A 13,013-nucleotide genomic window follows, 5' to 3' on the forward strand; every position below is an offset into this window, starting at 1 on the left:
CCTGCCTGCCTGCTTCTTTCCGCTGTGGAAAGAAGCAGGCAGGCAGGGCACAGAGGAACGGAGACCCGGCGACGTTTGGGGATATTTGGAGAGGCGCCCAAACCTCCCCAAACGTCGCCGGGTCTCCGTTCCTCCGCCCCCTGCCTCCCTGCTTCTTTCTGCTGTGGAAAGAAGCAGGCAGGCAGGGCACAGAGGAACGGAGACCCGGCGACGTTTGGGGATATTTGGAGAGGCGCCCAAACCTCCCCAAACGTCACCGGGTCTCCGTTCCTCCGCCCCCTGCCTCCCTGCTTCTTTCTGCTGTGGAAAGAAGCAGGCAGGCAGGGCACAGAGGAACGGAGACCCGGCGACGTTTGGGGATATTTGGAGAGGCGCCCAAACCTCCCCAAACGTCGCCGGGTCTCCGTTCCTCCGCCCCCTGCCTGCCTGCTTCTTTCCGCTGTGGAAAGAAGCAGGCAGGCAGGGCACAGAGGAACGGAGACCCGGCGACGTTTGGGGATATTTGGAGAGGCGCCCAAACCTCCCCAAACGTTGCCGGGTCTCCGTTCCTCCGCCCCCTGCCTGCCTGCTTCTTTCCGCTGTGGAAAGAAGCAGGCAGGCAGGGCACAGAGGAACGGAGACCCGGCGACGTTTGGGGATATTTGGAGAGGCGCCCAAACCTCCCCAAACGTCGCCGGGTCTCCGTTCCTCCGCCCCCTGCCTGCCTGCTTCTTTCCGCTGTGGAAAGAAGCAGGCAGGCAGGGCGCAGAGGAACGGAGACCCGGCTTCGTTTGGGGACTTTTGGGGAGGTGCGCGCGCACCTCCCCAAACCTCCCCAAACTTCGGCAGGTCTCCGGACGGCGGTGGCTTGGGAGAGGTGAGCGCGATCCCGGAAGCTCCAAAGCCTCGGCCGCGCACAAGTCCTCAGTAAGTTTTTTTGTTGACTGGAGTATAAGCCGAAGTGGAATTTTTCAGCCCAAAAAGTGGGCTGAAAAATTCGGCTTATACTCAAGTATATACGGTATATTTCATGTTTTAGAGAGTAACTAGATCCCATCTTGTTCTGTTCTATACTGTGCTTTTATTTATTTTATTGTGAGCTGCCCAGCAATTGTTTGGAGTAGGCAGCACTTTAACTGAATAAAATCAATAAATATTTTTTGTTATTTATAACTGAGCATAAAATGTAGACTTCCACAGCTGAAAAGCAGATAATCTGAGCCTTCTTGTTATCTTGACCTTTCCCAACATGATGTCTTCCAGATGTCTTGAGATAGCAGCTTAAGAAACATCAACCAGGATGACCAATAATTAAACAATGCCATTTATCAGGTCCTCTTATGAGCACCTTCTCTGTAGCAGGGCCTGTCCTTTGGAATAAGGTTCCCCTTCCCATATCCTAATGGCCCTGACCCTGCTTATGTCTTGAAAGCCCTTGAAGACTTGGCTCTTTGCCCAGGTATTGACAAGGATGACTGAAGCCTCTTTTTAGACTATGTTTGGTTTTTTTCCTTTGTTTTGTCATCCTTTTTGTCCCTTGTTTTCCTTATTCCTTATTCCTTATAAATTGTTCTAAACAATTTGCAATCTGCTCAGAGTTTGTGGGATCTGGGCAGCATATAAATTTAAATAACAATAAAAAAACAACAATATGAAATTTTCTAAAAGTAAAGAAATAAGAAATGTATTGTGCATGTAGTAAATGCACAATAGCATATAATACAATTTGTTAGTGGACTAAACTATGTTTTCCCCATAAAATATATCCTAATGATATTTTAGTGCTTCCAGAAAGACGATTCCATTGTGAACTGCAAGTTATTACTAACAGCATTACCAGAACAACTTTGCAACCCCAATTGTATCCCATCCTAATGGTCCTGATTTTATCTCATTTCTAGGGAGCTTATCCTGTTTTTTTCCATGCTACAAAACGCTACTCAGGTGAAAAATTGACTACAGCGAGCAGAGATGAAGCTATCATTATACCAATAACTCTTTTGATTGCCACAAGTAAGGACAAGCTTTCACTCTTCTGTTTCCTTTAGCAAGAAGTAGAATCTAGTTTCTTTGTGATTAAACACATCAGCTGGAGCATAACAATACCAAACTTCCAACAGGAATGGAACTTTTCCAACTATCTTTCTTTAAAGCAACAAGGTTTTTTTTCCTGCTTCATAAACTTTATACTGAGTCAAGTAGAGTTTAGATTTAAAATTATAACAAAGAAAAAGAATAAACTACAGGCTTTTGACACAGAACCAGATAAAGGCTTAATGGGGATATAATGAGAAATCATGGATTTCTGTTACAACAGCTGCAGTAAATCTTAGTCACCATGGGCTTTACTTTAATCATATTTATCCATGGCATTAAACCTCAAAGGACTATTGCTTGTTTAAACTAAGGTTTGAGAAGAAGTCAGGATCTGATATAACAATTTCTCAAGCTTAACTGTCATGGGAATTGCAATTTCTTTAAAATGGAGAAAGATGGAATTCTTGCCACAATTTTTTGAAATATTAAGAAATCTTGGTTTGCTAATATGTACTGTATAAGTTAGGTACAAATAATGAACACAGCTGTAAGGAGGAATCTAAGGAAGCCAGTCTTCATTTCAGATGTAAATTCATTCAAATATAAGTAGATTTTAAGCTTCACTGAGCTGAAATCAAAGGATGTATCTAGAACGGGAGTGTCAAACTGCCGGCCCGTGGGCCGGATGCATCATGGCAAAAATGCACCCACCCCATTGCCAGCAATGAAAAAAAAGTCACGATACATCACGACACATCACGTGATGTTGTGAGGACACCCCTGATCTAGAACAAACTCTCTGCTATTGTTCCTTAAAACTGTTGATTTATTATGCTTTTAAGATAGTTCTGCTTAGGAACTTGGCTTGGTTTTTGGGTGGGTTTTTTTTTTTTGCTTTCTGCTTTCTCTATTGTCTTCAGTTGTTTTTTGTTTTTGAAAATGATATGTTTAAAAAATAAGTAAAACAGTATGTGCTGTGACAGGCCAAAACAAGGGCTGATGAACTAAATAAAATGATTTATCAGTTCTGTAATATATAGTCATTTAAAATTAAAAATGAAATCATGTTACAGTTAGGAAATAATTGATAATTCTCACCTGGATTTAAATTTTCATGTCTGTTTAGCTTCCTCTCTTCAGCAATTGTAACTCTATAACCGTGTTGTATAAGGATTTGCTGATATAATGGAAGATCTTGTCCACTGCCAGAAGAAGGGATGTGCAGTATGGCTTCCCCAGCTTTGTGACTGAAAAGCTTAAAGCTGTTATCCTCAGTCTGAAACAAGAAACAGAAATTCATGCATTGTAATAAGCAATGAAATGCCAAGGACCATGAGAAGATGACAGAGAAAACTAGATCTCTTTTTCTTTACAATTGTTTCAGAGAACCAGGTTATTCACACAATCACAATAATCACAGGTGAATGTGGGCAATGGCCACCTAATGCTCTGCTGACTCCTTTTGGACTCCCTTTCTCATGAATAGTAGTATTCCTGGAGAGGAAGCTACAGGTAATCCTTGACTTATGACCATAGCCAGGACCAGAAATTTGATTGTAAAGTAATATAGTCATTAAATGAGTCATAAGATAACCAGACCTAATTTTATGACCATTTTATCACAGTTGTTAAGCAAATCACAAGGTTGTTAAGTGAATCTCACAGATGTTAACTGGATCCAGCTTCCCCAATTGACTATGCTTATCAGAAGTGTCAGGAAAAGTTGCAGATTGAGATCATGTGATTATAAGATGCTGCAATTGTAAATGCAAGCTAGTCGCAAAGCACCCAAATTGCAATCACAGGACCATGGAGGTAAGGTGATAGTTGTAACTTTAAGAATAGGTTAAAAGATACTCTTTCCAATGCCATTGCAACTTTGAACCATTGTTAATTGAATGGTCGCAAGTCTACTTTATTTTAACAAAATTTGGCACATAAGCCTGACTATAGCTTTCTTGTACCTGGTAAATTGCAGGGAATTGGGCCACAGCTCTCAAAATTTATTGGTTCACTATAGCCACAGCGTGCTGAATTAGCAAAACCAGTCCTACCCCAGAGTAGGCAGCCTGTGACACTCAGTATCACTGAATTGTTACGTAAGCATCTCTAGGAAATTTGTCCAGTTGTGAGGGTGCAAGGAGCTGTTATTCATCAATATTTGGAGGGCTACAAATTGTTCACCTCTGCCCTGTGCAGTACTTTACTAAATTAACAAGGAGTGGTGAATATTTCTGATCATGCTTAAACAGATGATTTGTGTAAAATAATAATCTCATTGTTGATAAGTGAGAACATGAATGCTGCATACCATTTAATCAACACTGAGGATCTTCATAGTGGTGTACAGAATTCTCTGTTCCATTTGTAACAAACAGCTTGTAAGTAAGTCCCATGATCTAAGACTTACAAGGGCAGACATAGAAGGCCAAACTAAACACATTTTAAATGGAATCCTGGAAGAAGGGAAATAAAATGAAGATTGCTTCAACTGGGGTGGGGGATAATTAATGAAACTGCAAGTTTAGAAAGTGTATTTATTTTTTGCTACAGTTTGCAGAACATCTTTCTTCTGAAGGTAGCATTTGACTACAAATTTATTATTCCCTACAAAAGATAAAATGTGAAGTAAAAAAACTGAATAATCAAAGCTTTGGGATTATTAAATAACTGGCATGTTTACCAGAACAATTGTGCAAACATGTGATTATGAATTTCAGAATGGACATTGTTCAACAGAAGAAAGGCAGATCTTTCAGGGTAAACAAGTCTAGTTCAAACTGCTTTGAACTCTTGATTAATCTGGTAACCTGGTGGTATAAAGTGGTCTTCACAACAGTCTTTTTATCAGTTACAGGAAGTTGCTTTATGTTACACTTGGCTCAAGTGTTAAATTATGTTCAGGAAGGAGACACATAACTTGTATAACCTTTGAGGAATGACTACTACTTGTCTAGTTTATTATAGAACACACTTCTTTTCCAATTAAAATCCATGCATTTATTATTTGTTAAATTATTATTTCATTTTTTCCTATATGTTTAAACTCAAGACTATTAAAATATTTCCATCAAGTGCATTGTGTTTATAAGCAAAAGTAATAGGAGTAAAAAGGAAGCGCACGGGAATAAAATTACAGTCTTGTAAATATATCCGCTCACTCTCCTTGTCATATTTATAACCTATTTGTCTAACGGTGGGGAATGAAATGCTGTTTATCCTCAAAACACCCCTTCTTCTGGAGCAACCTTTGTCTTTTTTATCCTGTTCTGCTTCTATTTTCTTATCTTTTCCCTTTTCTATGTGACTATTTTCAGTTTGAAATCTTCTAAAATCTAGAGCTTTTCAATACTGAGTACAAGCTGTCTCAGAAATAATAGGATAGCCAAAATGAGAACAAAAAGTTTGGAAAAAATATTTAAATGGTTTTTAATAAATGTATTTAATAAATAATAATGCATAAATATAAACAAAATGCATTTAATAAATAAATATATACAGAATATAATAAATTATTATAATCATATTAATAACAATGTGGCAATATCAAGGAATAGTATAATAGAAGACAAAGAACTGGAGAAGATTACAAAGTATTACAATCTGAAAATGGAAACTGAAAGATTATGGCATACACAGGCAGTGGTGGTCCTATTGGTATTGAGAAGCCTTGGATGTACTTAAAACATCTGTGCATTGAAAAAAATCTACCTATCAATTACAAAAGGCTATGCTTGGATCTGCACATGTACTTGACCAATATATTATGACATCCTAAGTTCTTAGGAAGAACTCAATGAGAATGAAAGCCATCACCAGTTAAGAAACATGCAGCAGTGAAAAATTTGTGATGACTGATATTTATTTGGGAGATTGTTCCATTACTTCCTGCATAATGCAATGTGTTGACTTTGACCAGATTCCAAATGCCAGAATACAAAATTCACTTTTGAAATTCAGCATAAGTGTAATGAGGAGAAGTTTGGAAGCAATGGATTTCTATGGAAAATCTTGCTTCCTCTTAGATTCAAAACAAACTTATTTTGCACAATTGAACTGCATCTTGATTTTTTCAGCATGCACACTGCATAAAGCTAATACTTCTTTTAATAAGAGGGGAAGACTTAAAATGCAACAACTGAAAGCCGAAATAGATGTCTTTACATTTTGGAGCCAAAAGACCAACGTGCTCTACATTTGCATTGGAGTGTGGTCATATATGCTTTCCTCGGTAGAACATATAGCAATGTATATGTATGTAGAATTTAACCATGAACATTGGGTCAGGAAGAAAGAGTTAAAATCTACATTTCCTTCTAAATGCCAAACTTGTGATACCATTGCTCAGCTGATACTTGAGACATTTCATAATTCTTATCTATTCTTCCATCTCTTTTGGTCAGCAGTGATTTGCCCCTCAGAAAGGAAGATCATTTATAAAAATGGATCAAGATGTTATATGTATACAAGCAGCCCTCGATTTACGACCAGAATTGATTATTAAACAAAGCAATTGTTAAGTGAATCACCCCAAATTTTTCATTTTTGCCCCAGTTGTTAAGCAAATCACTGCAGTTGTTAAGTGAACCACACCATCATCAAGAGAATCCAGCTTCTCATTATCAGCCTAAATGTTGGAGGTGTGGTTGTGATGATGCAACTTATTATCCTATATGGTGGACTTGTAAAAAAGTTAAGGCTTTTTGGATTAAAATTTGGTGGAATATGCAGAAGATATTTAAGAAAAAGATAAGGTTTTCTCCACAGTTATTTCTGTTGGGTATTATTACAGATTGTACTGTTATAGATATTAAATTGATGTTAAATTTAATTATGGCAGCAAGACTCTTGGTAGCGCAATATTGGAAGAAGGAGCAACTGCCTACTATAGAAGAGTGGACTTTAAAAGTTTCAAACCTGGTGGAAATGGCAAAGATTTCAGCATATTTGAAAGAACACTCGCAACAGAGATATATTTTGGAATGGAGAAGATGGATCGATTACATTCAGAATAAATATGGGACTAGAAAGTTTCATTTAGTATATGAATAAGTATTAGTATTATATGATGTATTATTAATTAGTTATTATTATTTAGTTATTTAGTTATGTTAAGAGGAGTTAAAGTGCGATAGAATCTAAAGTGTCTTTTTTTAGTTGGTTAGCATATTTTAGCTTAAGTTGGTCAAGGTTTATACCCTGTATTCACCTCTGGGAAGTTAGGGGGGGAGGGGAAGGGTGGGAAAGTGGGGGGAGGGGGAGAGAGGGAGTTTATGTTTTTAAAAATGTATTTTAAAACTTTTCAATAAAAAAAAGAGAATCCAGCTTCTCCCATTAACTTTGCTTGTTGGAAGCCAGCTGGGAATGTCACAAATGGTGATCATCTGACATTGGGGCATAGCAACCTTTGTCAATATATGCCAATTGCCAAGCACCCGATATTGATCACATAACTGTGAAGATGTTGCAACAGTTGTAAGCGAGCAGACCAGTTATAAGTCACTTTTTTCAGTCATAAATTTGAACAGTTGCTAAATGAAAGGTTGTAAGTTGAGGACTACATGTACCTCAAATCAACTTCAGTGAATTGTGATAGAAAAGCTATATAAGGAATCAATGTTGCCATGAAAAAATTGAAATAATATGTGAATTCAGGGCACCCATTGTTACAACAATATCAAACAGTTGCTGAATTAATGTGCACTTGACAGAAAATGGCAAAATTTGATCATGTTTGATTTTAGAACCAGATTCGTTCAGGAAGCAAAATCTAAGCCATGCTGAACAGGCTTTCACAGCATCTCTAATTTCCACATATACGTAAAGCCTTATGCTACCTAAATGCAATATTTCTATGATTCATCTCCTATGATCCAGTGGAATGTGACAGATGGAAGAAAGTTTTCTTGAATTTACTATCTAAATGCCAGGTAAGAAGAGCCAGCAAGGAAGCACAAGAGACAGTTTTAAAAACTTGTGTACCACAGTTACAGTCTGGGACGCTGCCAAAGTCTATCTTCACACCGCACACAAAACCTTTTGATTCATGCTAGCTTTTGTTAATTCAGTTAAGTCAAAGAACTCCTTGTACCATGAAGCATCAAAAGTTTTGGATTAAATCAGTCTTTGTCATGTACATTGCTCTTTTTTGTAACAACAAATATGTTCATTTTAACTGACTGAGGAACTGAATGTTAAAAATAGCATCCAGACACCAAATAGAGCAGTGTTTCTCAACCTTGACCACTTTAAGATGTGTGAACTTCACCTCCCAGAATTCTCCAGCCAATATGCTGGCCCGGGAATATTGGGAATTGAAGGCTACATATCTTCAAGTTGCCAAAGTTCAGAAATGTTGAACTAGGGTATTTGGGCCACTGCCCCTTTAGGTAGCTGAATCTCTTCACTAAACTCTCATTTCTTCCCAAATTAGTTAGCTTTAAGTTGCTTATGATTACATTTGGGGTCTTAATTATTATCATGGGCTTCTCTGCATTCTAACTTTGTAAACGAGATGCTGAAGACATTGGAACAAACTCTGTGGTAAAGTTAAGTATATTCTGAGTTCACTACTCTTTGGATACAAAGAGGTATGACGGGATGAATTTTGTCCCGAAACCTATAAGTTGCTCCATTTACAACTGCCTAAATCTGACAGCCTATTTCAGTGATGGCAAACCTTTTGGGCTTGATGTGTCAAAAATTTAGAAAATTTTGACTGGCGGCATGTTATAGCAAGGATATTAAGGACACTCATTAAGGACACCCAAATGGGTGATTTCAAATCTTAAAGAATTAATGAAAAATGGAATAAGTACACAGGAACAAAAATAGTTTATGATTTTAGTAACAACTCTTGCCAATTGGCAGTTTCTGTCAGAGGTTAGACTACCATGTTTGTAAGGTTAGACTACCATATTTGTAAAACATTTTTAGCTCCTAATATGAACAATTTAGAACTTTTTTCCCTAAGTGATCTAATTTCCCAGAAGAAGTGTAGAAATATATCTCTATCAATTTAACATGCATTTTTCATTTACCTTTTTAAAATTATCAAATAAAATTTGCCAGAATAAATACTTAGCAATAACACAACACGTCTGGAATATAGCCAGTTCCAGCAACAGTTTTTTTGATTATGGACAATGATCAAAGTTAAATATAGGTCTCTCCTGAAAAAAAAATATTTGCAATGTACAACAAATCACCCAATATTGTATTTTCAAAGTACGTGGGGGGGGGAATTACAGACTGTTAGATTCTTGGTCTGAAAGAATGGAGTTCAGCTTTTATTTTTCTCTGTAAACATTCATTACAAGGTAGGTTTTGAAACAATATAATGCATCCAGATCCATAACAATATACCGTAATTTAAAAAGGGAAAAATGCAGTGTTTGACCCTTTTCTTCAGTTTTATTTATTTCATTTGGTTTTGGGGCTGCTCAACAGAGAGAGGGTTCTACTTTAGATAGCAGAAAATGTAAAATGAGGTTCATTTTGTATTTTGCCAGGAGTGTTTTCCACTCTAAAGAGGCTGCTGTAGCACTAATTGAATAAATATGCTTGAACTGAAGCATAAAGAATTTGGCATTCATTAGTAGAAACTATAATTCCTCTTTGAAATTCAGAAACTTAATTTTTAAATTATGCTAGAGAGCAGAACTACCAGACATTTTATTTTGCTCTGCATGTGTTAAAGTTTTGAAAGATCTACTTCAATTTGCAGGTATTATTTTAATCTTAATTCAGTTATATCTGTAGGCAGTGAGTATGCCGATCTGCTTCCTTCCAGACTTTTTTGATTTTAGTTTCCACATGACCTTTAGCAAAGGATTGTGGGAACTAAAATCCAAAAGTCTGCAAGGCTTCTACTAATTGTAAAATTATACAGTGAACTAAATAGTAATACTGAAATCTAAGAAGATATTTCCATTTTTATCCTTAACCCCTACAGCAGCTTTTCAGCATATTTTGAATGCTAAGGAAATAGAGTGGACAAAAAAGGAGTTTATTAGTTTAGCATTGAATTGTGCCCTTTACCATTTTTGACCCTGACAAAATAAATCAAGTTACTGGTGGTGGTGGGTGTTTCCCAGCAGTTCCTTGCTGAACTCTACTTTCCCCCATCTCCCCCAGAAGTTGCAGAAATGTTCCTGGAGTTTTCTTTTTTTTTTTAGTACACTCTGCATTGTTCAAAATATAAGTTTTGCTTTCCTCAGCTCAGCTGCTCTAATAACATGCAACTGTAATATGAAAAATCATATTCATATACCTTTCTTGTCATCCTCTCTATTCATAAAACAGCCTCACCTAACAGAAATCAGACAAGGATATGAATCAGAAGAAACAATGCTGTAAAATACCACTTAAGCTTGTTATTATGTATTGGGCTTGCTTAATACCACGTGGTAACGGCTGGTAGGTTGCGAGAGCAGGGAGCTAGCTAACGGCTCCCAGCATCTCAGACAACCCATCTCCAGCGCTGCTATTGGTTGCCCCCAGGCGGCAATAGGTTACTTTAAATCTATTGGCTGCTACCTAGGGGCCAAGGTATAAATTGCTGCAGCTGCAGCCCTGTTCTCTAGTTTAGATCCTGCAAGAAATAAACCATGCTCTTTGCTGAACTCACTCGCCTCATCTTCATTCCTACACAACGAACCCAGTACACAACACTGGCAACGAAGGTGGGATCCTGCTTCTCTGTCAAAGCTGAAAGTCACTAGGGGAGAGGCAGCGCACGCCTGGCAAGAAAAGCAATTCCCCCCCTATGGTTGGCTAGCAAGCCACGCTAGCGACCATGCGCTCAGGACCAGTCCCTGAGCAATGGAGAGACAGGATTAGAAGAAGCAGAAACTAGCCGCGAAGACCAGCAGAATGCCCAAGGTCGGAAGGCTGCGAGAGTTCGACATCAAGAAACCAGAAGGATGGTCCTCGTACCTGTCCCAGGTTGAGAACTACCTTTGGGCGAACCAGGTCACAGAGGATGGACTAAAGGCCACCATGCTGCTCTGTGTGTGCGGCCCAGCGACGTTCGATCTGGCTGAAAACCTGTTCGCGCCCACACCATTGGAATCTGTCTCCTATGCCAAACTGAAAAAGAAGCTCAGAGAACACTTCCAACCGAAGATGTTGGTGATTGCATGGCGCTACGCCTTCAAACAAAGAATACAGCAGCCAGGAGAAACCACATCCGAATACATCGCGGCCTTGAGGCAGGCTGCACACCTAAGCCGATTTTCAGACGTTGAAGGGCAACTTTGAGACCGGCTCATCTGCAGCCTCTGCAATCGAGAGCTGCAGCAAAAACTTTTTGCCAGAGAGGTCCTGTCATTTGCAGATGCCCAGAATGAGGTCATGGTGGATGAAGCTGCTGGTGGAGCTGTCTGAACGATCCAGCCTGCCAAAACAACGCAATGTGAAGAAGCCATCCACCACAAGGACACCAAACTCACCGAGTCAGAAGAAGATGCCAAAGTCGACAAGCTGCACAGACAGCCCGACCCACAGCACCGTAACAGCAAGCAGCAAGAGACTAATTACAAGGCAGATCCCTTGCCTAGATGTCCAGGTTGTGGCAGCCGCCACCAACGCTCGGACTGTAGGTTCCGGACAGCCACGTGCCGGGCCTGAGAGAAAACCAGCCACATCGCAGCAGTTTGCAGAGGTCGCCAGAAGGACTGGCCATCGCATCGCCAGTCGGACAATCTGACCAGGAGAGGTACCGGGGCCCCGGGGCCGTTCAGCATGGGTTTCTGCTCAGGACGCCAAAGTGTATGTCGCACCGGGGTCCGACACCCCCTTAAACCCAAGTACAGACTCCAGGTGGAGCTGCAAGGGGTCCCCTGTAAGATGGAGCTGGACAGAAGCTCCATCGTTTCCATTATTTCTCTGGACACATTTAATTCTTTCTGCAGTCGCAGTAGGAAATGGGCCAAGCTGAGGCCCTCTGACATACTTTTAACAGATTTCCAGAACGCAAAAGTTGTAGTCAAAGGTGAAGCCACCTTGGCCGTTAAATTTAAAGGATTTTTGGGGCACCTGGATGTTGTTGTAGTAGGGGGCCAGAGAATGAGCCTAATTGGGCTCGATTGGTTTGATGCACCAGGCATCCAAGTAACCGGTATCAACCAGATACAAGTCGCGAGTCTAGCGTCAGTTTGCGAGGACTTCGCAGACATATTTGATTCAGCCCTGGAACTTACACGGGCCTGCAAATAGCATTTAAATTAGACCCAAACATGGTTCCCATCAGGATTAAGCCTCGCGGGGTCCCCTTTGCCCTCAAGCACAAAATTGACACGGAACTAGACAAGCTTGCGGAACAGTGTGTGTTGCAACCAGTAGATGGTGGGGAGTGGGAAACTCCTATTGTAAAACCACTTAAAGCCAACGGGGAAGTGTGAATATGCGCAGACTACAAATGTACAATTAACTGGGCCCTTAAACAGCAAGCATACCCAGTCCCAGTGGTGAGCCACATCCTGGCATTTTTGCAGGGTGGCACCACTTTTGCAAAATTAGATTTGGTGTAGGCCTATCAGAATGATGGATTCTGCGCATATGATCTCAGTTCGAATCCAAGGCAAACCATTCAATATCACAGTAGTCCAAGTCTATGCCCCAACCACCGGTGCTGAAGAGGATGAAATTGACCGGTTCTATGAAGCCCTACAGCACCTTATAGAACTAACACCAAAAAAATGATGTCCTTATCATCATGGGGGATTGGAATGCTAAAGTAGGAAGCCAAAAGATAACCGGAATAACAGGCAAGTTTGGCCTTGGAGTACAAAATGAAGCAGGGCACAGGCTGATAGAATTTTGTCAAGAGAATACGATGGTCATAGCAAACACCCTTTTCCAACAACCCAAGAGACGGCTCTACACATGGACATCACCAGACGGTCAACACAGAAATCAGATTGACTATGTACTCTGCAGCCAAAGATGGAGAAGCTCTATACAGTCAATAAAAACAAGACCAGGAGCTGACTGTG

General features: G+C 39.9%; 1 protein-coding gene across 1 annotated transcript in view; it reads right to left on the reverse strand.

Annotated features, from left to right (window-relative positions):
- Positions 1 to 13,013, reverse strand: part of CPED1 (cadherin like and PC-esterase domain containing 1) — a 129,559-nt gene that overhangs the window by 101,680 nt on the left and 14,866 nt on the right. The window contains exon 3 of the mRNA XM_081331097.1: positions 3,115 to 3,292. Within this exon, the coding sequence (XP_081187223.1) occupies positions 3,115 to 3,292 (178 nt within the window). The remainder of the gene's footprint in view (positions 1 to 3,114; positions 3,293 to 13,013) is intronic.

This window comes from Vipera berus, assembly GCF_964194415.1.
Source record: "Vipera berus genome assembly, chromosome: 6".
In the NCBI taxonomy this organism is placed as follows: domain Eukaryota; kingdom Metazoa; phylum Chordata; class Lepidosauria; order Squamata; family Viperidae; genus Vipera; species Vipera berus.